The following is a 26,490-nucleotide window of genomic DNA, read 5'->3' as shown; positions in this document are numbered from 1 at the left end:
ATAACCCGTAAAAAATATAGAGATAACAGTAATCCCTTGGAAAAACCTTCAATCAACTGCAATTTGAAATACCTGGATCTCTACAGCCTCAGCCATCGGGCCACTTACTAAAACTGAAACCGGGACCCACCAGTCGGCCTGAAAACCTACGCTCGCTATCTGTCATTTGTTCATCTCAAAAAACAGCGGACAGGTCTTCGCCGGTTTCTGTTTCCTTGCGGCGCTGTCTGGGATACGAAATGTGGTGTGACGGCAAGACAGAAAGGGATTATTGAAAAAAAGGCTTCAGATTTATGTTCGTCCTAAATGATGGCAATCATTGCAGGCGTCTCAATACGGTCCTCGAATAAGCACTTGAAGTTACGGGGTTGTACGCAAGCATATATGCCGATGTGCAACCAGCCAATAGGGTGGCCCGCATCACTACACACTCAATGGTTTTAGTTATCCGGTTAAGATCCCATTGCTTCATAATGACTGGTGGACGGCAACGAACTCACATTTCATTAAAAAAATATCGAAGAAAATGTGACTGTCGGTAATTTATAGTATGAATTTTGTAATACAAAGTTATTTTAATTTTCAAGTATTCAATAGGAGAATATTTGTATCTGGTCACTGAAAGAAGCCGAAGGCATTCTAGTTAAAGAAGACTAACTGCGCAAATTCTTGACCTTAAAAGAGAAAGTGTAGGGAAGCATTCACAACAATACTTCCAGGTGAATAAATCGTTCAAAGACCAGGAGACTAATAATAATACTTTATTCATTTTAAAAATGGTACAACCATATTAAATGTCGTCAATATAAGTATTATTTAACATATAAACATACTTTCTAATGTAAACTTGCAGGGATTTATCAGTCATATAATTTATGCTATATTAAATAGGCATTTATTTTTAAAACAATTTATTTCAACACAATTAATATGTTAAACAAGTAATAAGTGCAAATGAAATGTATGCTCACCAGTTTGCCATATAAATCACCAATTTTCTTTCACTAAAGAATAATTAAATATTTCACACTATTTAAAATTGTCTTTAAAATAATAAATAGAAACTTTGAACAATTATTCATCTTAATAATAAATTATGCTGGTCAAAATTGGTAACTCCATGAGTTAAACATTATATACACAAATCTTGAGAAAAGAGGTTTTCAAGTAATTGATGGTTTGCACCTTAACCTCTTTCACATATACTATCCACCACACTTGGCTCCATCAAAACATGATCCAAACAGCGATGTATAGCACTTCGAAGAATCTCATCCAGAAGGAAATAAACCAACCTAGAGATAAAGTGATGAAACATATTTTAACCAGGATATAAAGAACAGCATAAGAATAATAGCATACCCTGAATAGGAATATTAAAAAAGTATTCTATCACAAGAACACACATTCTTCATAGACACTAATTTTTAGATTACATGGTAGAAAAAATGTGACTAAGTTATTGTCACACAGTTATTTGACCAATGGCAGCAATTCAGAAAAAAAATCATGATAACACAATATTAAGTTCCAAGTACCATTTCGAAAACATTATAATTAATTAGTCAATAAGTATGTGAAATTAACAACTAACATTGCATTCAATTACAGAATTCATATTTGCAACATCCTCAGCAGTACTGAAAGTGTATTAACATAATATTAGATGTCTCACATGGTAATTATAATATGTATTGCCCTTCAATTTTACAAGGTATACCAGTGATATATTTACAATGTTTAAAGCATGCCACAGTAAACAAAGGAAAATTATAGCTGTAAAAATGTTATCATTTAAAAATAATTTATTATGAATGAATTCAACCATCAAATGACAAGCATATTTACATGATATATTTTTAATGAAGTTGTAGGAATGACTTTTTTCTTTAATTTTTTGATTTCATCAGTTTGTACAATATTGAATTCCTACACTAAGGATACTTTTCTCTTAATAGGATTTAGGATCAGCGATTGTGGTTAGAGTTTTTATGTGCATAGTTTTATAGAATTTTGTCCCTAAGTAGGGAGTGATGAAGTGGAAAGTCTGTTCAATGACATAGGGGATACTCAGCATATATACACCCGGTAGTGTTTAGATTTTGTCTTTGATTAAATGGTGCTTGAATGATTCAGTTGGTTGCAGTTAATTTAAAACCCTGATGCCTCCCTTCTGAATCCTGAATAATCTATTGAAATGAAAGTTGGAGAATTGCCCAAGAAAATGATATCATAGAACAAGATAATACACATGTTTACATATAGCATAAGATGGGTCGGAATACAATTTTTACATTTTGTTGTGGCATAAATGAAGTGACTTAAGAGGAGGAAATCCTATATACATCTGGTAAACTACAACCACATGATGTACATCCACCCCTTTATGCTTCAGGAGTATTCACCCAGTACTAAGCCCAACAGCATGTGACATTCATACATCAGGGTAAAGGGAGCAGTTCCTTTCCCTGAGCCGGTTATGGTTTCCTAAGAAGACCTGGTACCCGAAAGATCACATAGCTTGGGTGGAGCTGCAGGTGCCCAGAGTGCCTTGCCCGGGAATCGAACCTGGGACCCTCCGGTCAGTAGTCCAACACTCTACCCCCTAGACTACTGCGACCCACATATTAAGTATATAACAACAAATTTCATACAAATCAGGGTAGAAGAAAATTATAGGTTACTGTACCTCTAATTTTCAATGAAACACCTAAAGGTTAAAGAATATTACAGTCAGCAAAATATTAAGAGACTCTCATCCATTCTATTAACATTCTGTCTACAACCTATCATAAACCACTCATCCCTGACCGCTTCTCTTTCATACTTGCCACAAATACTCAAGTACTCCATTCTCACTTATAGTAGTTAACAATGGGCACTATCAGGGGCATTACTGAAGAGGCAAGGGGAACTATTGCACCACCTAAACTTGAAAAATGAATAACTTAACAGTTCTAGTAATAACATTCGATGCCATACTTGTCTTAGGGTTTTCCTTGATGAACGTGCAATGATCTGAACAAAATTACTGCCTACACCCATTATGTCTATACTGGCATAGCAAAGTCTTACTTAAAATAGTGTGGGAAGGAATCTAATTTTATACACTGCCATTTTTACAGCCTTAGACAAGTATTCAATTTTTATATAATATAAACTATATTCATTTACATCAGAGCAAGAGAACGAACAGCTTTCTTTTGAAGTGGCAGGATTTGGTTAGCATGAGAGAAATGACCCATAACTCAATACCATAGTTTAAATGGCACTGCAAGAAAGCAAAGTAAAGTATCAAAATATACTCATTTGGAATGAGATATTTGAGGCTCCTAAACATGTGAACAGCTTTTATTAGTTTATTACAGTTCTCCCAGTTTTGTATCAATACGAATTCCCCATAATTTAGCAGTTTCAATTTTAGTTATTCAAGTTTTAAGATGGCATAAAATATATATAGCTATATAAACATTTAAACATCAATTACTTATATTAAACTAATTCTTGGCCTGTCTTTTGGCATCAATAGATAGAAATATTGCATTACAGCTCTGTAAGACTCCACATTTTACTGTAAGGGCTGTAGATTTGCAACAGCCTAACTTCAATCAACTGGTGGTGATCTGTCAGATACGACTTCATAAGTTTCAATTCAACTCCCTCGACATAATAATATTTTCACTTTGAAAGTAATATGGAATGATTGACAAAACTGAAAGCCTTACAGAGAACATATTTCTTATAGACAGACACAGTTGTGGAATATTTAAGGGCTAATGGCAAATCTTCTGTCTCAAATCATGAGTTATAGCTCCCCGAGTGCTTTGAGAGGTAGACTCAATAACTGCACAAATGTGAAATTTGTATGTGAAATATTAATTGAAGAACAATTAACATGTCACATTAATATTAATCAATGTAGCATGCTTACCGTTCATCTTCAACAAATCGGCAGATGTATAATTCCAGGTAGCGGGCATCTACTTGTATTTGCTGCAACCCATATCGCCCAAATGTACGGAGGCGAACACATTCCAGAAAGGTCTAAAAAACAAAAGGTGCAAACAATATACATTATTTCCATGCATAAAAAAATATTAATCTCATCATTTATTATTTTTAAAAATACAATGCTAAATAGCTTCTAGGGCTGAGTTGGTTAACCATCAGGCTCTTTTGAATTTTAGGAATGAAAGTTAAGAAAAAGAAACTGCACTCAATGCAATACCCCAAACAATGTACATGGAAAATCATCAAACCAGCATATATATTAACAGTATCCCATTATAAAAAAGTAATATTGGCATTGTGCACAAATAATTATATTCATATATTTTTTTATTGTTAGCATGTATGAGGAAGGAATCTGGCCTTAAGAATTCGTGAGATCAGTGTTAGTTCGTATTCTGAAAATGGTAAAGGCTACATCATTTGAGGATTACAGAACAATATGTTTGATTTCCCACGCAGCTAAAGTTGTTCTCAGGATCATAAACAAAAGGATAGAGAGTAGGGCAAATGATTACTTAAGGTATGATCATTTTGGGTTTAGGAAGGGGAGAGGCAGACACAATGCCATTGGAGTAATGGGATCACTCATCAAGAGGAATATAGAATAAAATGAGGACGTATTTGCTTGTTTCGTCGATTTCGAAAAGGCTTTTCACAGAGTGAATTGGGAAAAACTGAGTATATTGCAGGAAATAGGAGTAGATCAATAATCAAAGGGAATAGAGAATACAATCAGGAGTATTTGCTTGTTTCGTAGATTTCAAAAAGGATTTTGATAAAAAAATTTGGTAGTTGTGTGTAATTGGAGGGACAGGAGGCTAATCTGCAACCTGTGCATGCCTCAGACTGCTCAGTCGCGAGTGACGGACGGAGAGTCAGGATGGGCAGTGTTAGGAAGAGGTGTAAGGCAGGGTTGCCCATTATCACCACAGCTGTTCAACTTATATGTGGATGAAACATCATTGGAAAAATGGTTTACGCATCTTGGAAGTGTTTTGGACTAACATGGCCAAAGTAGTAGGGATGTAAGGGGAAGAATTGCGTTAGGCAAAGAAGCTTTCACAAGGAGGAGGGAATTGATGACAGGGACATTGAGTAAGGATGTTTAGAAAAGGCTGCTCAAAACTTTGATATAATATGTAGTTATGCACGGCGTGGAAACATGATCACTGAATCAGGACGATAGATGTTGATTAGAGGCTTAAGAAATGCAGTTGCGGAGAAGGATGGGGAAGGTGAAGTGGACAGAAAGTAAACAAATGAGTAAGTGCTAGGTATGGTGGTGGAGGAAAGGGGATTTTTGGGAGGAATCATAAGGAGGCAGGAAAAATAAATCAGAGGCTTATTGATCGGCAGTGGGATGTTGAAGAATATGACAAAAGGGAGAATGTTAGGTAAACAAGGAAAGGGCAAGAATAGGATAGGGATGTTGGATGGGATGAAATGAGGAAGTACGCACAGATGAATAATGGCTTGGTGTAGAGTTAGATGTTGGGGTGTGTTTTGTTATGAGACACAAAATATTTATTTGGTAATTACACATTTAACTATTACTATTTTTCAAATTTATTTACATGTTTAACAGGTAGATTACCAGTTAAGGCAAGTTTTGACAGTAAGGTAGGACACAACTACCAAATTTTTTTATCAAAAGCCTTTTTGAAATCTTTTCAACAAGCAAATAAATCCTGATTGTATTATCTATCCCCCTTGATTATTGATCTCATTATTGCAATGGCATCACGTATGCCTCTCCCCTTCCTAAACCAAAACTGATCAACCCCTTAGTAATCATTCGCCTTGGTCCCCATCCTTTTGTTGATGATCCTGAGAACCACTTAAGCTGCATGGTAAATCAAACTTATTGTTCTGTAGTCCTCAAATGATGTAGCTGTTACCTTTTTTGAAATAGGACTAACACTGATCTCACAGTCTTCTGGCAAGATTTCTTCCACACTGATGCTTCAAATAAGTCCATATATATTCCTCCTCCGACATATTCCTTAACCTTTTAATAGTTCCGCAGGAATATTGTCTATTACTTAGGCCTTATTTGATTTCATCTCCCTTAATACCTTTTCTTTTTCATCGTTAAGTATGTCTACGTCATAATCTCTTTTTAGGTCTAACCTTGTTGGCCTAAGTTCTTCACGATACAGCTCTCCATAATATTCCTTCCACTTCTCTTGGATCTTTTCTGTTTCAACAATTAATTTCCCCGACTTATCTTCCATTCTTACTTCCCAAGTGTGTTTTAACCTTCTTGTATAGCACATCAATGTCACCCTTTCTGTGCAAACTTTCCATATCCTTGTACTGCATCTTTCACCTCGTTTTTTGCTCTATTTGTTACGAGTCTCAATTTATTATTTAAATCTTTGTACTTCCTTCTGCCTAGCCATGTTTACATTCTTCTGTTTCCTTCTCTCATCTATCTTTCTAATCATCTCATCCGTTATCCATGGTTTTCTTGTCCTTCTCCCATTTACGGTTCCTACAGTTTATTCCGCGGCCTTCGATATCACTTTCCATTTTTTCTTGATAGTACTCAGCTCTTTTCCCTCATTCATGATTTTTTCTATAGCCTGCTGATACTCCTTTGTTGTAATTCTAGTTAACGCTTGTAAATTCCATTTCCTAACCCACTGCCCCTGGATTATCTTTTTGAATCGGATGGAGGCCTTCATGACTACTAAATTGTGATCTGTGATCAGAATCCGCATCCGCTCCAGGGAAGCTGTGTGAGTTGATCTGAGGAATCTGTGCCTAACCATAATATAATCTAACTGATACCTTTCTGAGTCACCTGGCATTTTCCATGAATACCTATGCCTTTCGTGGTATCTAAACCAAGTGTTGGTGATGACTAACCCCTGTCTCCTGCAGAATTCAATTGCTTTCTCCCCATGGTCATCCCTCGTACCTAAAACCGTAGACCCCCACCGCATCATCATCTCTTCCTTTGCCTACAGTCGCATTCCAAACCCCCATCAATTTCAAATGTTTCCCTGCAGGAACACACGCGATTATGTCCTCTAACTGATTGTATACCCTAACGACTCCTTCCTCATTATGATTGCTTGGTGGCATATTTACCAGAACAATGACCAAGTTTGTTGGTTCTACTTTTATTTCTATTAGTAATATTCTTGCTATTGATACTATTAATCTGTTGTCTGCTCTTTGTTAACTACACTTCTTCCTACCTTTTTATTCCATAATAAGGCAACCCCTCATGGGCTCTCATTCCCTTCACTGTATATTACTCTATAACTATCATTCCAGTAATTCCGGCTAACCTTACATTTCACTTTTCTCTATAATGCCAGTCATGAGAATCTTGGGATTAATAATTGAGGTGGTTCCCCATGGCCTTCCTCAATAGTGTTTTTAAAGAGACACCATCATTCAATGGCCACCCCATTAGAGTCAGATGCCTTTGCAGTCATCTCACTGAGGAACAGAAACTGTGTGGACTACCTTTCGTCTGGCTCTTAACCTTCGACCTATCTGGCATGGGTGACCCTACCAGGAGCAATTATCATTGCTCCTATCAGCACAGCTCTAGGGGTCATCGGAATGCACAAACCTTTGCACCATGTCAAGGTTGTAGTCCATGGGAGAGTAATCCAAGATATGAGGGTGAATTCTTTTTTTAGTCCCATTTATAGAGCCCTAATTAAACCTGATACCCAGATAATCATTCAGTTGTATGTCCATACATGTCAGTTTGCTAATTGCTCCAAGTAAAGTAAAGATTCTTCATTTAACAGACGGATATGCATTAGGCCAACACAGCAGCAATAAATTAAAAGCCTTGTAATTATATGATTTTCCATTAATACTGTATTCATTATTTTCAACTTAGTAAATAGGTAATTCTTTAAGTGAACCAAGATTTCATTAATTTAATTTTTAGGTGTCTCAATAACTGAGGTATCAGAATGCCAGCATCATCCCCATGGTCATTAATCATTTAATAACAACACCATCACTGTCATATCTTAAGCATTTAGATGCTTATATTAAGTACTGCCTGATGATATTATTACTACACAGTTCTTACAATACTAATGAAACTTTCAAATTACTTTTATTCCATTTAATATTATCAACATCATTCCTCATGCTACTTAATACCCAACCTACTTCATTTGCTTCATCAACAAGTCATTTATTTTAAAATCGAAAAAACCCTTACATTAACCAATTAATTTGGCGACATTTTTTCATTCCATGCTTCAGCATTCAACTCAGAATCTGCCTTCCACTTGAAGGTTAGTTTCATACATAGATGTATATGTTATTTTAGTTTTTTGTGCCCCATAGTTAATGATAAGATAAGTCTTATTAGATTTTTGGCATAGCATACCTCTAAACTGATCTTTATTACTCCAGTCAGAACTGAAACTTTTGAGAATTCAGCTGGAGAGAAGGCATCAACTCTCTTGTAAAACAACCGCTGTAAGTTTGGTGCTAATGAAGAGTCCAGTTGAGAGGGTGCACCAGACCAGGGAGTTGTTCGAGCTCCAGGTCTAAGTCTTCCCGCTCCAACACTGCAATATCAGAATTGTTCCATTTAAAAAAAAATATCAAATGACATGATATCAACAAATATACATTGCAGTGGTATCAGAGAAACCCTAGTGAAATAGATACACAACAGAACCTTTATTTACAGTATATCTGTTCAGTGATTCTCGATTTTTTGTCTTGTTACATAGGTGCAACTTTATAAAGTTAGATGATAACCATACAAGAATGACTATTTAAATCTCCAGGGAAATCATAATTTGGAAATCTCATTTTTTTAATAAATATGTTTTCTATGCAAATGAATGTAATTTTGGTTGCAATTGTGAATACAAAAGGCAAATATAATGCATTTTACCTGTATGTACGCCGACTAGAGTCTGATCCACGTTTGGTACGCTGACCCTCTTCATATAATGCCCCAACTTGGGCTTCCACATTAGCCACATCTTCCACCACTCTCTTCATAACAGCGCGTACTGTTCTTGGCTCGAGGGAATGCAACCAATCCCGAGTCTCAACTGATTTCCTCAGCATCTAAATATTGAGAATCAATCCAATCATGACCATGATTGGAGCAATTCATGCAAAATTGAAACATATAATTTTCAACCAAAAAATAAAGGACCATATACCTGTGAGATAGCCAGGCCTTGTGACCGAACATAATTATTTAGAAGTTGCTGTGCCACACTCCTGAATTTATTGCAGACGTCTGCCTCAGAAGTCAGGTTTTCAGATGTAACTTTGCCATCAATGGCAAAAAACTCCTCAGCTTCACTCATCTTTGGAACAAAAAATCAAAACTTAATTAAAATTTTACCTACTAAAACATCATATCATTCTGATCAAGCTCAGAAAAAGTACTCATTTTGAAAAAGTTATTTTTCATTTTCTTAGATGATAATTTCAGTATAAAATCCTGAATATCATCTAATCCTATTTATTTTTTCCAATACTTCATTTCCTCAGGCTGAAAAGTCATAAAAGGTGTTTCTCCTACATTACCTGCATATATTGTACGACATTTACTATAGTTGTACCATTTATCAAAATGAATAATTATTATTATTACGTTATATACATATGTGTGGGGTTCAATGGGCTGGAAGTTTTTTCAGTTCAGTAATCAGAATTCTCACAGAATAACTGACCTTAGTGAGGGTCATAATAACATTTTTTTGACAATTCTAAATTGTAATGGTGCCCCATTTATTCATTCTCATTGATTCAGCATCATTATTGTGCATTAGAGATGCATATCTCATGGTTTTGGTAGAGGCTGAATGACACTGTATGACACTACACACTTACTGACTGGATCATGGATAAACCAGGGCAGAATTTTACAATTTAAATGAGGTTAAAAACAATAAATCCAAACATTTTAAAGAAGGTGAAAACATTATATTTACCAACATTCTAATTATGGGTTACACCCAACATAACCATAAAATATTCATAATTAAGGCAGAAAAATACTGAACAGTTTATGTATTGTACTTTTTTCTATTTCACAAAATGTTATAATAATGGTAAGAGAACTAGCACTCAATTTCAAGATTATAATGCTCCACTGTGCCATATACAATGGTTGAATTATTGAAATTTTAATGTAATACTAATTGCTGTAAAATTCTTCAAATTGAAAAGGTTGATTAGGCTCAATTTCAGTTTCTATTCATGCAGTCCAATTCCCTCTTGGCTAGGTTAATTAAAAACATGTCAACTTGATTTCCATGTTTGTTTAATCCTTAATAGGATGTCACCTGTATAATGATATATGGATGAGTGGTTCACAAACAATGCTGCAATCACAAACACACATATGTACGAGGTGTGTTCAAAAAGTAAGGTGCCTTTATATTTTTATGGAACAATATTTCTTTATTCTTCAATATTCAAGTTGTCTTCTTCAAAGTAATCTCCCCAGATACACCCGTACAAACGCTTTTCCCAATCGTTGAAGCAATTCTGTTAAGCACTTTTAGGTATAGTCCTGTGCTCTTCTAGTGATGCAGTCTTTATCTCCTCAATTGTTGCAAATCTCCATCCTTTCATGGGTCTCTTCAGTTTTGGGAACAGGAAAAAGTCACAGGGGGCCAAATCCGGTGAATATGGATGCTGAGGCATGCTTGTGGTGCTGTTTTTGGCCAAATAGTTTTTCACAAGCAACAACGATGAGTGAGCAGGTGCATTATTATGATGCAAAAGCTATAAATTGTTTTTCCACAATTCCGGATGTTTTTCCGTATTGCTTCTCACAAACAGCGCATACATTTTAGATAGCACTCCTTATTGACCGCATGACCTTGTGGTAAGAGCTCCTGATCCACTACGCCATGGTAATCAAAGAAAATAGTGAGAAAAACCTTGATGTTTTATGGAACCTGGCGTGCTTTTTTTGGTCTTCATTCTCCCAGGTCCATTGGGATGATTGGGCTTCGGTTTCAACGCCATAACCATATACCCATGATTCGACACCAGTTATGACCCTTTAAAGCAAATCAGGATCATCATTAATATCTTTCAACAGCTCCTGAGCGACGATTCTTCTGGTCAAAATTAAGCAGTTTCAGAACGAACTTAGCTCACACATATTTCATGCCCAAAACAACCAAAAATGTTGCACGGCACGAGCCAACCAATTAGCCAACATTCTAAGCAACTTCTCTAAAAGTGATTTGACGATTTTTCAAAACACTTTTCTTCACTGCTTCAACGTTTTCATCTATCGTTGAAATGCTGGGGGCGTCCAGAGCAAGGTTCATCATTGGCATCTTCTCGGCCATCTTGGAAGAGCTTGTACCACTTATAAAATTTTTTTTTAATCAGAGCAGACTCACGTTGTGCCACTGTCAACATTTGAAGTGTTTTGGAGCACTTAATTCCATTTTTTACACGAAGTGTTATGCAAATTCTTGGAACCATTTTTTATAGCAGAAAATTGCCAATCACATCAAAGAACATCTAACATTTGTATCTTTCAATAACAAACTAAATATGCTACATCGTTGAAACTGTAAATAAATGTTTAGGACATGCGTACCAACACAACAAAACAAAAAATTGAAAATTGAACAGCCTAGGCCCATATGATGCAGGCTGATTTTAGAGCACACTTTAGATTTTAAAAAGTGTGACCTATAGTAGGTCAAGAAATGGAGTGATTAAATGGATTTAAATGTGCACCGCCCAGGATATAAACCTTATGGAGTCATCATTATCAGCAACTAAATGCAACAACATAACAAATATATTTACCAAAACATGTACACTGGAACCAGCTAGTTCAAGACACAGTTTTGACAGGATGAGAAGAAGAGGTGGGGGTGGGAGAGGGTTCCCTCCCTTAGGCTGGGCTGCACAAAGCGAAGCAGACACTGATGATATGTGCTCCAAAAATCCCACAACCAATCCTTCACGAACTCCCTTAATGCAGAATGATTCACGAAATCCAGGCTTGAGGCCAAATGACAGATCTGCTTGTAGGAAAGCCTACGAATGACAGCAACAATTATTACTGAAAATATCACATGGCACAATCAACTCCCAACTATGAAATTATTAATCACATTATTTAACAGTCAAGGTTTTTTACAGTTCTTTTTCTTAATTTTCTACTTTTTCTCACTAAAAACTTAAAATATTCCTTCTATTTGCATAAATGAATACCAATAAGTCCTGAAGAGCTGAACGAGTTTTCCCCACTATAGATGAAATGAGAGATGTCAGTAGATCCTGAAGAGAAATTCCAAGCATTCCTGTGCCATGTTGAGAATTTTCTTCAGATACAATGCCAGGGGAAGGTGGTGCCACAAGACCCAATCTTACCTATATATAATAAATACACAGGGTAAGATGACTACTATAAAAATTCAAAGTTATATCTAAATGTAATTCAATAGTTTTCAATCACCTTAATTGAATTAGGTAATAAAAAGTTTCTCTCGTTGGTATCTATAAGATTTTATATACATGAGGATAATCACAAAATTTAGGTGTCCAATGTTTGTAGAATTGGAAATAAATATTTATTTTATATGATCTATGCACCATTTTAAAGTTTCAACATTCCTCTTTTTTCCACATAATCATCGTTTTGACCGATGCATATATGTAGGTCCTAAGGCAGTTTTTGTACACCCATGTCATAGCAGTATGCTGCCATGTCATTCTAGCCATACGTTCTTTCAACTTGGGGAACAAGTGGTAGTCCCGGGGTGCCAAGTCTGGAATATAGGGTGGGTGTGTGATGATGTCCCATCCAAACTGTTGCAGGAAAGTGATGGTTTAATAGGTGATGTCAGGACAAGTGTTGTTGTGGAGAAGGCATATGCCCTTGCTCAACATTCATTTTCTCCAGTTCTGAATCACTCATCTCAGTTGTTTAAGTGTCTCACAATACCTAACAGTATTTATTATGGTCCTAGAATCCATGCAGACGATCAACAATACTCTGTTTTGATCCACGAACACAGCCATTTTTGTTAGCAGACTGTTTGTTTGAATTTTTGTGGCTTGGGCAAAGAGGAATCCCACCACTCACATGGTTTCTGTTTGGTCTCAGGTGTGAAGTGGAACACTCAGGTTTTGCCACTCATAACAAGCAACAAGGACAAGGTAAAAGATCAGATCTGATGCTTCCCCAATGACATGGCAGTGAGCTGGTATGACAGGGCCCTACAAAAACAGCCACTGCCCATACAAAAATGGATCAACTGAAATACCATGTAAGGAAAAAATATTGAAATATTCAACTTTTAAAATGATGCATCAATTATTGAAAATAAAAATTTCATTCTATTTCTACAAAAATTTGAGATCTCAATTTTGGGATTACCCTTGAAAGTATTCTGAAAATTAACAAGCAGTTGGTAACAGAATTAGGTCCTCTATTGACTGTTTAAACAGTTGTCAGTTTATTAAACATTTATCTCATTGGTAATGTCACAAGAGAACAATGGATTACATCATTACCAAAGGCCATATTCAATTTTAAATTATGTGAAAATTCACAATGAGAAAATCGTTTGAAATGACTAATGATAATTGTTCATTGCTGATCAAATGTGTTAACTTCCATCCTTAACTCATTGCAGTATGTGCAAGCAAGAATTTCCAGTTAACATTTATCCCATGAAAATTCACCTGGCATTAAGACAACATGATCAATCTTTTTTGTGGTAAATCCCTTGTTATATGGAATAATTAATTGATACTTTTTAAGGATTGGTTCTCCTACTGATATAATTTGACAAAATTAAATCAACTTCATATACATTATCATTGCAGCAAGTGAAAACTTTCGAAGTATTTTCTGGCCATTATTTGGAGAAAATCTGTTATACATTTTAAGACCAAGTAGGTCTTGGTTTCAACTAAAACATTCTTTGTGCTTGAATTCAATGGATTGGTGAATGACCAATTTCATAAAATGCATTATTATCAAAGATAATATTTCACCTGAGTCAAGGCTTCACGGAAGTGAGTCTTTAAAGCTTCTAGATGAGAAGAACACTGCCTATGTCCAGCTTCTAGCACCACTTCCATCCCAGATCTATAATTACAAAAGCACTTATAAAGTATTTTAGGCTAAATTTTTCAGCACAAGTACAATATGTAGGTTGTAGATAAACTAATGGCAGGAGTCAAACATTCTAACAGAACTTATACAATACTATAAATAAAACATCATACCCTGTACTGACTTCAGCTAGGTGCACAACCCTACCTATATGGAAAACTACTTATTTCCATGACTTTATTTTGCTAGTCATAGTAACAATGCTTTTCAGGAAGCCTATATATGTATAACTGACTACATTTGAGTATTGCCCAATTCCTATTATGGCATTAAAGTTTATTTTGTCTACAATCAATTCTTAGGCATACAAGATTTCCTGTCGCAGCAGATTTTGTTTTTTAATTAAGTCTTCATCAAAACTTCTACATAAAAAGGTTGGGTTGCACTTTGAACCAAAGCAAAACCATACAAGGGGGGAGTCAAATGAAAACCATAAAAATGTTACAAACATTCAATTTCCCATGCCATTGATTTGTAAGTAGGTAGTACGTTTACCAATGCATTAAAGAATGTCCAACAGGTAGCATCATGCTGCAGACAAGTGAAATGCTGCCATAATACTAGTTTACATTGACTTCCCTACTTGCAACATGCATCTTTGTGAAACTCTAGGGTAGAGCTGGTAAAGGAGAATAAAAAACACGACAGACGTCATGCAGAATCATTTATCATGTAAATTGAGCAAACAATATGGCAGCACCCACTCAGGTTTTGCCCAGACATTTTGTAGAGATTGAAATCCATCCAAAAATGAGTCGCATGAAATAGTTTTATGAATAAACAACTTTGGCAAATTTTATGAAAAATCAAAAACCTAAAACAATGGAAAACATCTGGAAAGGCCAGAAATGATCCAATATCCCTCCATTATTATGCATTGTAATATTTAGCCACAACCTGTTTTCAATAGATGAAGGTGTGGTCAACACAATAAAAGTGCTTTTCAAACAATCTGTTTAATTTTCACAGTTTAAACATCAGATCAAAGTTTAAAATGCACACGGTATCTCAAATGTTCACACTCCAATTTTTCTTTCAAAGGTCAAATTATACATCACAATTTTATCCTTGACATAGAGAATCTTTGGAAGTATTTTTGTTTAAAGGTAATACCTTAGTTTTAGGTTAAGCCTACATGCTCGGCATTATCCAAGCTCTGCTACATGTTCAATGTGAAGAAAAAGAATAACTTTGCCTACTGAAGTATCAACATCAGCATGATTTTTATTTATAAAACATATCCAAGGTCAAAATGTTTACTGTACAGAGTTCTTCAAGTTTTATATGATCTCCGAGATATATTAATATAAAAACCTTCAAATATACAAGAAACCCTGGACAAAATATAACTTTCATCTCTGAGTGCTTTTAGGGGGCTCAGGGTGAGTTTTATGTGAATCCTTGGTTCGGAAACCAAACCATAAAGAGTTGCATAAAATCAAGGTATCTCAACTCAAGGTTTCACTGTAATTACAGGCTACTTAAACGGAAGATTAAATTCCATTGAATTAAAAATTATAAGGATATGTACACTGCCACATTGGGTGTGCTACCTTACCTGGCAAGATCTTTCTCTAAGGCGAACAATGTGTCAATTGCCTGGAGACGACGATGAAACCGATCTAAGGCACGAACTAATAGTGCCCCCCCTCTGGGACCAACGGTGGCGCCATCATTATCCATTTGTTCCAACTTCACCCGCTTCTGAATAACCAAGAAATAACTTTCCATGTGCTCTCGAACAAAAGCACCCAGTTGTAGCATAGCGGCAGCATTTTTGGATTCACTATTGAGTAAATTTAATGTAGTAGGGGCAATTTATTGACCAATCAAAATATTTGTAACAGTATTTGTTAACAAGGCTTAAAAATCAACTCACATACCTGTTGTTCTCTGCATCACCTTTGCTTTTATGGAGAAATATATCATTATATGAAGCAACCACCAAGCAGATATCACTAAGAAAACCACTGCTCCCCATATCAACAAACTCGATGATATCCTATAGAAAAAAGTCAATCCATTAATAATTAATGGTAATCATAATTGTAATTACACTACCAAATGTTAACGAGTATACTTGTACAACAAAAAAAAACCATTCCAAAATAAATAAATTTTTAAGTGATTCTGCTTACTGTGTGTTTTGGGGAGAGTGAAACATTTTCGGGAGAAATGAATCAGAGGAATACCGTACCTTCACAAGGTAGAGGAGACTGGCACATGTTTACAAGGATTAAGGTTAATGAATTTGCTATTTCTTCCAACTCAAAACCATACAGTGATATTTAGTGGACGTTTGGGTAAATACTATATATTTGAATCTTATCAAATTTTATACATCTTTTAAATAAAATATAGGTCAATGTGGGCTGTGTAGATCTTCCCTACTCACATGAACAGTTTACAAAAGCAATAAAACTTAAGTAGGAGTGATGAAAAATAAATAATTTCTATGAAGATGATGTATTGTGAGCAAATCTCACAACAAGCTTAGAAAGTAAACTTAACGTGTTCTTTACTGAAATGATAATAACATAAAAGAGCAAACTTAACGTGCTCTTTACCAAAATGAAAATTATAATAAGCAGTTTTACTTGCCAGATAATTTCTTTTTTAAAGTGAAATCTTTTAAAAGCCACAAAAAACTCAGCTTAGTGCCTAAAAATGATATCAAACATGTTTAATATTTTAAAGAATCATCTACAGTTATTAATGAAAACAAATAAAAGCTCTAATTTCTTAGACAAAGTACTGACTTTTATAACATAAGGTAACATTTGTTAAAAATCACATTTAAAAGCAGCTTCAATATGATATAAATGGTTGTAAGCTTAATAAAATTCTTTACTTAGAATGTATGTTTTAATAAAAGTCATTATAATAGTCAAAGTCATTATTAACACTTACAAAAAATAATTGACTCCAGTAATAGTCTCCAAGAGCTCATCTTTTACCTTCTGTGCAACCTACACACATTCTCCCTGAGATTGATTCAATGTAATAGCACAATGTGAGAGCTTATATGCTTGACACTTTTAGGCTTCACTATGTGGAATTGTTTGATGTACATATTAAATGAGTTAATAATTTTCCACAGACTTTGATGTCCATATTAAATGAGTTTGTAATTTTCCAAAGACTCAGTCTGTCGAAAATTGCGAAGTCATCTAATAGATTGTTACATAGTTGTCACACTGATGGCATATGTGTTAATGAACTACCATACTTCATTAGGAGCGAGTCTAAAATATCATATGCTTTCCCTGTGTATTGTAAGAGCAATTCCTCTAGCTAAGGCTCAACAAAACCCATGCATAGGTATTAGTCTGTTACATGTATCTAACAGCAACATTGATTCAATTTTAGAAAACAGCAAGGTCTATTGTCAACATAGCACACAGTATAAAAATAAAATGAATGCTTGTGTGATGTAGATTAATTTAACCCACTTTTTATGGTAATAAAAATAAATAGCCTGAAGCCTCTTAATATCAGAAATAGCGTGAGGCAAACGATACAATTACATTTTATGTACATGTCATGGTTTAGCATGCCAAAACATAGCCCAGGTTAGCAGTTCAGGTGTAATAGGTGATGCCTTTGCCACCCCAAAATTTGGTGCCGCCTCATGAACTGATGCTGCATCATGATTTGGTACTGGCCCAGTTTCTGATATGGTCTCATGGTTCCTGATATTGTTGTGCATTGAATTTTTTTAAAATGAACATCCCAGCTCATTTATGACAAATAACTTCAACTTACCACGTACACTTAAAATGCTCCATGCAACACTAATGGTTAATCACAATTAAGTAATTATTACCTGGTCACCAAGATCTAATCGCTGGTGGAGCAAGGACAGTTGATCATGAAGACGCAGTGTTGCATGAGAAAGAAACTTGGAGCGTAGAACTTCGGATGGCTCACCCAAACGTAAGAGCAGCTCCACTGATTCTGTTAACTCTCTAGCGGAAGCCTAAAAAATTGAGAACATTCTATGAAACAATGAAATGTGATAGTTAGAAAGAATCTATGTAAGAAATTTAAATTGTCATGAATGTCAAATATGTCATCTCTCGCCAAAAAATAATTTAGTCACCTCTCTGCTATTAAATTGAGCACGCAGTTTTTCTCTAAGCTCCTCTAAAATATCGTGGCAATCCTTTTGTATGCCTTGGAAGGAAGGAGTGTCACCATATGCTTCAAGTACTCTCTGGGCTCGTGTATAATCTCTTACAGCCTGTTGAAGAAAGAAGAAAGTAAATAAAGCCTTTCATGGAACCATTCACTGAAAGGAAGGGGACAGTTAAAAAGTTCAAAAACAACAAAATCTCATGAAATCCCAACCCTGTACATACTAGTTCCCTATTAATTTGATTTGCCAAACACTTGTGTTCCCAAAAGAGGTGATTAGGAATTTCATTTGATTTTAATGCTATAAATGAAACACACCAATGTCCACAGCAGTTACAAGAAACTATAAGTTTGAAAGCATTACAAAAAAAACAAGAGAAAATTAAGGGAGGAGTTTTCAAAGTTGGGAAACAGTGACCAAAATAATTCTGATTAGTCCCAGCAGGTTGACTTCTCGTAGCAACTTTCATTACTCATTAAATGGGACACTAGAATTTACTTTTCTAATGGAATGGAATGAATGGAATAATCATTTGGAGAAGTGCATTGTGGTCAATGGGGAATACTTTGAAGGTGAACAAAATTTAATGTAAATATATTGAGAACTAAAGAATCTACTCATATAGCAGCATTCCTGTTATTTTTGGGTCCCCCCTCGTAACTTTCCAAATGTAACTGAAAAACCTTATGCATTTCAATTTCATTGAAACAACAATGCATGAATGACATTTCGACAAAATTTTTATGACGCCATAATAAATATTAATTTTCAGCATATCCGCTCATGCTTGTCAAACTATTTAAATTCTCTAATTAAATTTTGTAGAAACTATTCACTAGACTTAATCATATTAGCAAAAAGAGAAAATATTACATTAAGATCGGTGCTTATTCGCGTAAGTTTACTATCAAGACAATAATAACCTGAGAATAATTGCCCTCTTCAATTTTGGTTTTCAACTGAGAGGGAAGCCGGAACAGAAACTGGAGTTTTTTCAGAAGAGAGTGGACCCCAGATAGCTTGGTTATCTTTTGCCTGGTATCCTAAAAAGAGTAGAAAAAATTAATTCACATTAAAATAGACCTATCATTCGTGCACTGAAGAAGTCTGTATTAAGAGCAACAACAGGGTGCTCCAACATACAGGTAATTTCTTTTTTTCAAATAAGGAAGCATTTCAACAAAGGAAGTTATACTGTCACACCCTGTATTATTGAGAAAGGAATTATTAATGCTGATTGCCTAAACGTTTAAGCCATCGATTATGTATCCATCAATTACTTTAAAGCACCAAGAGTGAAACAAAGCTGACCACTGGAACTACGTAGCTTCAAGGGCCATAAAATGTTCTCTTGACATGATTTTATTCTAATCAGATTCAATGAAAGTACTCAATACTAAAAATTTACAGTAATGGAATTACACTTGCAGATATTTTTTATCAATTTTGTCTGCTACTATCTATAAAACCGTCATGTTTAATTAAAGTGTAAACATCAACTGGGTGTCTTGGTTCGAATTACACTGAAATGCACGAGCGAATCTTGAGAAGATATTTTGTATTTCCAAATACAAGCATTATGATATGATCAGGTACATGAGACATGAACATTTCCCAAATACATATATAATATTAATTGCAGACTAAACAACAACTTCTCCCAGAACTTAAACGCTAGAACTTATTATAAAACATCTCATTTAATCTTCTATCAAATTTGATACCTTCAGAAGCTTGGAAAAAAGCTTAGACACAGCGAAAGCTCAAAATTAAGGACCCCAAATGAACATAATGCTCTATGGTCCGGACAGCTCTTGAAGAAAAAAATGTAAACAAATCCTCAACTCTTATGTTCCTGAAACTCTGAAGTTGTGCAAAATCTCATCTCCCACATTTAGACACTCCAAATTTTCACTGCATTTTCTCACAGGGTTTCATTCATAACCATACGCTTGTGTCTATATCATGTTTATTTTCACATTGAAATGAACTTTTACTAATTACTTAATTATTAAGGTGCATGTTCATCAATTTTTACAATGATCATGGAACTGATTATCACCCCAACTACTCAAAACATTAACGATTTTCTTCTAGGGGAGACTTTAAAATAATTTAAAATAATACCATTTCTCTAATATAAACTTCTTTGAATGCCATTTAATTTCTAATATTGATTAATATTCCTTTTAAATGGTAAAAGAAAATAAAACATTAAAACTCATGCAGAAGCTGGAAATTCTGCAAGAAGCATATGTAAATATCGGAAATGTTAAATTGCGTGGGAAAACATTCATATTTATGAGAAAAGTTTTTTAGTTAAATTTTAATGCAAAAATCCTGACTGTGTTTACAATTGGTCACTATGTTCCAAAAACTGAAGCGAGAACATGCGCCACTGTTGTCTTATGATTGTGAGTTCTACCCCACCCTTTATCCTTTTTTCACATTCCCGCCCTTCCCCTAAGGGTGCATACACATCCTAAAGCAATAATCCAAAACATTGATTTAATGCTCATAGTAATGTTTTGCCAGCCTACATGAAAATAAAATTTTAAAGTAGTCTTCAACCCAATGTCAATTTTGCATACTTTTTCACTGTTCCATCCAAAAACATATCCTTGAAATCGGATACTGACATTTGTTTTTATGTTCAACTTAAATTCCACTGTAGTTTAAATAAATTTATCACCGGGAGGTTTTATGGATCTATATTTTTACCTTTAAATAGCTCAATTAAAACATTCCAATTCCATTACAAACTGATTATATGATCTTTCACCTTTTTATTGGCAATGAGTTTACCCAAGTGTGCATGCATCTTCTAATTCCATGATAATGGTAAATAATTTTACCTGCAGCGTAGATGAGATTTGTTCAGAAAAAACTGTAATTGATTCCATATTGGCTGCTAGAAGTTCCATCTCATCTTCCATCTGCTTGAAATCACTTTTCATCTGTAAACAAGTCAGAAATAGTAAAATTTTTACAAATTAAATGAAAATTTTTCTCATAAAAAAATGAATTCGAGAGCAAAATAAATTTAGATGCAATCTAGCTATAAAACATGGACCAAGCTTATTAAGCCTTTTGTGAGTAAAAGCAAAATGTGGTAATGATGAAGAAACAGGCACATACAATTAATTTCAATGACATTTAAAATTTATTAAAAATAAAGAATTAAATATCGTGAAAGTTCATGTGTCAAGAACCCCATGTCACGTCCAGTGTCCATGCTGACAGGCTTTATAATAAATAATGATAAAAATGGTAATGATGGAAATATTTCATTAGTTCATGAGAATGTGTACTACAAGAGCTGTACAGAAATTAACCTCAATTTTTGTGTAGTGTGAGAAGTAGAAGGGGGAACTGAATTTTAGCTGTATTGATGTACAGAGTAGGTCAGTATGCCTTGAGCTGTAGTGGTTGGAAGGTCTTGTCGTTTCTTTACAGTAGGGAGTCAACAGAATTGAAAATTATATCAAATATGAAGTCTGTTCAGTTTCAGTTTTTACTGGCAAAAAGCCTCAAAACTGCTGGAATTCATTAGGAAATTTGTGCTGTGTATGGAACAAATGTCATGAATGACAATATTGTGCATTAATGGTGTCGTTTGTTTGAAAGTGAATGGACAAATGTTCATGATGATGACAGAAGTGGCTTCCTGTCGGTGGTGAACTATGCACTGCTCCAGAACATTGACAAAAAATATAGCTAAAACCAGTATTTTACGATATTTGAACTCCTTCTGAGTTTTCTTCAAATTTCTAGGAGCCTGTTGAATGGAATCCGGACTAAAAAGTTAGTCTCCCACAAGTTTTTTGCTCATCTTGGTACAGAATTTCAAGATGTCGTCATTGGGTGGCTGTGATTTGAGGTGACACAATTTTATGCTGGGAGAATTTCTCAACTAGTACAGAGATATGACAAAAGTTTTGATCTGTTTGGCAAATATGTATTAAAATAGTAGAGATAAGTATGTTGTTTTGAGATGTAAATAATAAATTTTCTGTATCTATTCCAGGGTATTTATCTATAGCCAAACTGAGGTTACTTTCTAGACAGCCCTGTTATTACTCGAGACTTTATTTTATTTAATGCAGAAAAAATTCATTTGTATTCTTTCTCAAACTTTCTCTTCTAACTTCTCAATGCTGCAATGTTGACTTAAATACTGATATGAAAGAAACATGTTCCAAAGTATTCTTGAATTTTTGAGTGGCCTTAATTTTAATGACAATAAACAATTACACTGCAGGAACACACAAGAAATGCATAATGATTTTCAAAGATAGGTAGTGTACTGGAAATTTTCAAAAAATGTTGAGCATTAAAGAAATTATTTTGAAATTGACTTACGTACCCCCATTAATTGTTTTCATGCTGCACACCTTAAACAGTATTTTGGTTATGAAACACCCGCATTGGATGATGGAAACTTCATGGGAAGCTCAAATGACACACTCAGTTTAGTTGGCAAGTACATTCCACCCATACCATGAGCAGGAAACACTTGTATGATAAATTAATTACTAATCAGAAATTAGATAAAGTAAAGTGACAATTAAAATATGGATGGATTCCCAGGCAAAAATCAAAGATGTATAATGCACCAAAATCATCCTTAGTCTGCCTCATACAATTTTTTATACTTCATCATGACAAAGGTAAATAAATTAGGCATACAATATTTGTTATTTTATCTCATTATTTTTAATGCTATTTTTTTCCTTTTACAATTCAACATTAGTTTCATTTTCCATTAGCTGATATTGTCTAAAATGAAGTATTTAAGACAGCCATGATAGAAATACCATGACCAGAATTCATTACCTTTTTAAACTAAACAATCTTTTATTTCTGCAAATAGTAATTTCACCACTGTCCAGTAGTTGCAGGACATTTTTATGCATAATAAGTAAGCCTTAAAAATGAGTATCTACATATGGCTATAGAAACACCTGTTATATTATACATTGAAAAAGATCCATGATTACTATTTTCAAAAATTCTTCGCTGAACAACCTTCAACATAATTTCTACTTCAGACTTGATTAATTCCTTCTGAAAATTAAACATTATGGGATCAAACCATTTCATTTTTGGACCCTGGCTGACGATGGTACAGCTCTCTCACTTTATCATGCGTTCATTCACAGTCGACAGAAATATGGAATTGCTGTGTGGGGCCCCTCATGTTATTCCATGCACCTCTTTAGACAGCAAAAATGGGTATTGAGAATCCTAGGTAAAGTGCCAAGGACATGTAGTTTTGGACCTTACTTTAAAAAATTTTTAATCTTAACTATTCCCTGTAAGTATATTTTTCACGCCATTATTATTGTATAGCAAAACAAATGCATGTTTAATTTGATAACAAATGCTGATGTACATATAAGCAGCACAAAAGGGTATAAATAATTGAGGATAATTACTCACAACTCGGTAATGTTTTCTAAGAACCTGGCGTCAAATTCCTGAAAGCATTGCCTAGAAAACTAAAGGAAATAGAAAATTTGTAGCCAAAATTAAACTATATCAGTATCATTTGAGTTTAAACTTTTAATTCCTGTGCGAACACCAATTCTATTCTGTGGATCAGTTCATGTCTCTCTGTTAATAATTAATTTTATTCTTATGTATGCTGTTACTTCTCCTGTTTTCTTTTTTATCTATGACTATCATTTGTAATTTGTATTCAAACTCAACTTAATTTGTACTTGTGTCTGTCTGGATTATTTTCAAGCAATGTGACGTGCTCCATGCATGTCTTTAAGGAACTAATAAACATCAATCAAACAGGTTGGTATGCTGGCTTCCCTCCCCAAGGGCCCAGGATCAAATCCAGTTGGTGGCAGGATTTTTTAGGTGCTATCCCAACCTACTTGTGGCGCTAGGTGGAGAGCATATCAACTGGAGTGAGTGAGCATCCCATCCATTGGATGGGATGCTCACTTGTAAACCCTCGGCAACTTCCATTAAGAGTATGTTAATGACGATTTTCTCTCTGCCCTTCCCCTTTTCCTGAATATCCTGCCTCAATTGAAAGAACAACCCATCCCTAATTTTGCAAGTGACCTTGCTTTTTGTTGCGTCCCCTAACAATTATTATTTTAACAACTCATGCATGCACCTGGGTTTTAACTTTATAGGATGCCACTTTTAAAGCCTACTAAGTTTCTTCTTTTGTTATGTCACAGCTGTAGTACTTCTAAGTCATAGATTGAACTGACTGATTGTTTTTAGCGCCAAAGAAGTAGGGAAAGCAACCCTTCTTTCTGCCAGGTCAGTCAGATGTTATTGGAAACTCGCTTAGAGCTGTGGCTCTAACATTGTAAATAGTTTAGGGATTCATGGTGTTCTCAGCACAGTATTTTAAAATGAATTGTGAGCCATAGCAAAAGACAGGGCTGGACAAAAACCAGGGTGGCTATAAAATATTCGGTAGGTAATTCTTCTTCCAGCCATTCTTGTTAGTAGCATTTTCACATGCTTATAGTATAGCTGACCCCGATATTTTCAACGGTGTTCCTGCTTTAGCCAACCAACCCTGATATTTGAGTCAGTCCTTTAATTGGCAGTCTTGACGTTGTCCTTGAACTTCCAGCCATTTTCTTACCTGAACATTTTCTTCATGGTCACTGAGATCATTTTTGTGGACACATAACCAATGTATTTTAGTTATCCTGGTTTTTTTAACCACCAGCTATGGCTTTCGGAACTATCTCATTTTGTTGGCAATTATTATCTTTTCTTGACCTTGTGGCCAGGGGATCCTACTTCCAAATTGGACACAATTTTATCATCTGAGAATGCGTGAGTGCTTCTTTGCATCAATGGGATGATTGACAACAAAACAATGGCACTTATGTTTGCATTGTGTGATGCACAACTTAAAGAAATTACACAGAACCTGAATGCAAAAAAAATCATCTGAATCACGATACCAAATTTCCTACGTCATATCCATATCACCTATCTATTTTCCTATGGAATTTAAAATTAAACAAATTCCTTATGCTTACCTTCCTAATTGTATCTGTTGCTAAGATGAACTTGTTGTAATTCTCGTAAACTAAAGTTTGCATCTCAGAATGTAAAGCCTGCGTATCTTTAATGATTTCATTTTCTTTGTCCATAATTTGTTTCAAGGAACATTCCTAAAATAAAATCGGGGAGAAGTTTAATCATGCAAAACCCAATCAAGTCACCAATTAATTATGACAAGAGAACCATTGGAGCACATAGAATATACTACCTTAAGAAGCTTCTGAAAATAATCATCTGGCTTAAACCCCTGACCATCAATATCATAGGGGCTAATATTTGCATCAGCCATTGTATTTCCTTATTGATAATAACCAAGTTTTAATATTATGAGGTTAATTGTGACATTTTAAATAACAGAGAATTGTTTATCCTAACATAGCATTATTTTTCCATATACTACTACATTGGTAGATCTTTCAATGTTGACACTTAAAAATCTTTTAAAAATTACAACCTATTTTTAATTTTAACATGAAAGACTTATCAATGCGCTGGCAGATATACAACCGCCACGACGGTTTGCCTCTGTAATATAAATATTAACCACGAATATTTGGCTTTTGCACCTGTAGGGGCGCTGCCAGTTGTATGGTTAGAACGGTAGAACAGTAAGTATAGACTATTCCACTTAGAGATGACCTATCTGGCTCCGCGGGTTTTTTAATACTATCATTAATTCTTGTTCATGTTAAAACCGTGTACACGCAAGAATATCCTGCAGGTGTGAAAAAATAATTATAAATAAATAGGAACAGAAAAATATTTGTCTTCCTATAGATGGCACAACTCATCAAATCTATTCAAAAATAAATTCGTAGTTTCAGGCCTGATTTTGTAGAAATAAATCCATTACGAAAAGAAAAAACAGCTGTGTTAAATAGTTTAAAAACATCATATGTTTACCGCTGGTTGAAATATATAAATTGTAAAAAAATCATGCTTAATATCGGCAGTGAGCCAGTCAATATGAGCAGTACATTTGGATACTGATATTTTAATTTGAAATAATTTCCAACTGTAACATTGTCTGTGATATACAACTAAATAAAAATCCTGACACTCACTTTAAACGCAGGCAAGGAGATGTTGGAAAAATGAACAGAAAATCTACTGTCCTCACTTATTAGTAGTAAAATAGTTTCAGAATAAGCATGTGTGTGATTTTTAT

At 34.7% G+C, this 26,490-nt stretch overlaps 1 protein-coding gene across 1 annotated transcript; it reads right to left on the bottom strand.

The window, feature by feature from the left end:
• Positions 1-804: 804 nt before the first annotated feature.
• On the bottom strand, positions 805-25,799 carry Vps51 (vacuolar protein sorting 51). Its single transcript, XM_071584650.1, has 16 exons — positions 25,531-25,799; positions 25,298-25,432; positions 21,125-21,226; positions 19,193-19,312; positions 18,234-18,374; positions 17,958-18,110; positions 16,015-16,133; positions 15,690-15,917; positions 14,011-14,104; positions 12,220-12,378; positions 11,809-12,042; positions 9,180-9,329; positions 8,903-9,081; positions 8,384-8,567; positions 3,932-4,044; positions 805-1,295 (listed from the first exon to the last, which is right to left on the bottom strand). The coding sequence occupies exons 1-16, from the start codon at positions 25,609-25,611 to the stop codon at positions 1,187-1,189; spliced, it is 2,301 nt and encodes a 766-aa protein (XP_071440751.1). The 5' UTR covers positions 25,612-25,799; the 3' UTR covers positions 805-1,186.
• Positions 25,800-26,490: the final 691 nt, after the last annotated feature.

Source organism: Hetaerina americana, unplaced genomic scaffold, assembly GCF_022747635.1.
Source record: "Hetaerina americana unplaced genomic scaffold, ioHetAmer1.1.p SCAF_2, whole genome shotgun sequence".
Taxonomy (NCBI): Eukaryota; Metazoa; Arthropoda; class Insecta; order Odonata; family Calopterygidae; genus Hetaerina; species Hetaerina americana.
The sequence above is the reverse complement of the archived record's forward strand: the minus strand, read 5'-3'. Positions and strand labels throughout refer to the sequence as shown.

What these genes read in the sequence shown, in the direction of transcription:
- Vps51 (XM_071584650.1), bottom strand. Translation starts at nt 25,611, where the DNA reads ATGGCTGATGCAAATATTAGCCCCTATGATATTGATGGTCAGGGGTTT. An exon ending in CTCAATTTAATAGCAGAGAG is followed by an intron (nt 18,111 to 18,233) that starts GTGACTAAATTA and finishes TCAATTTTTTAG; the next exon opens with GCTTCCGCTAGAGAGTTAAC. An exon ending in TCCGTGAAGCCTTGACTCAG is followed by an intron (nt 12,379 to 14,010) that starts GTGAAATATTAT and finishes TATTATATATAG; the next exon opens with GTAAGATTGGGTCTTGTGGC.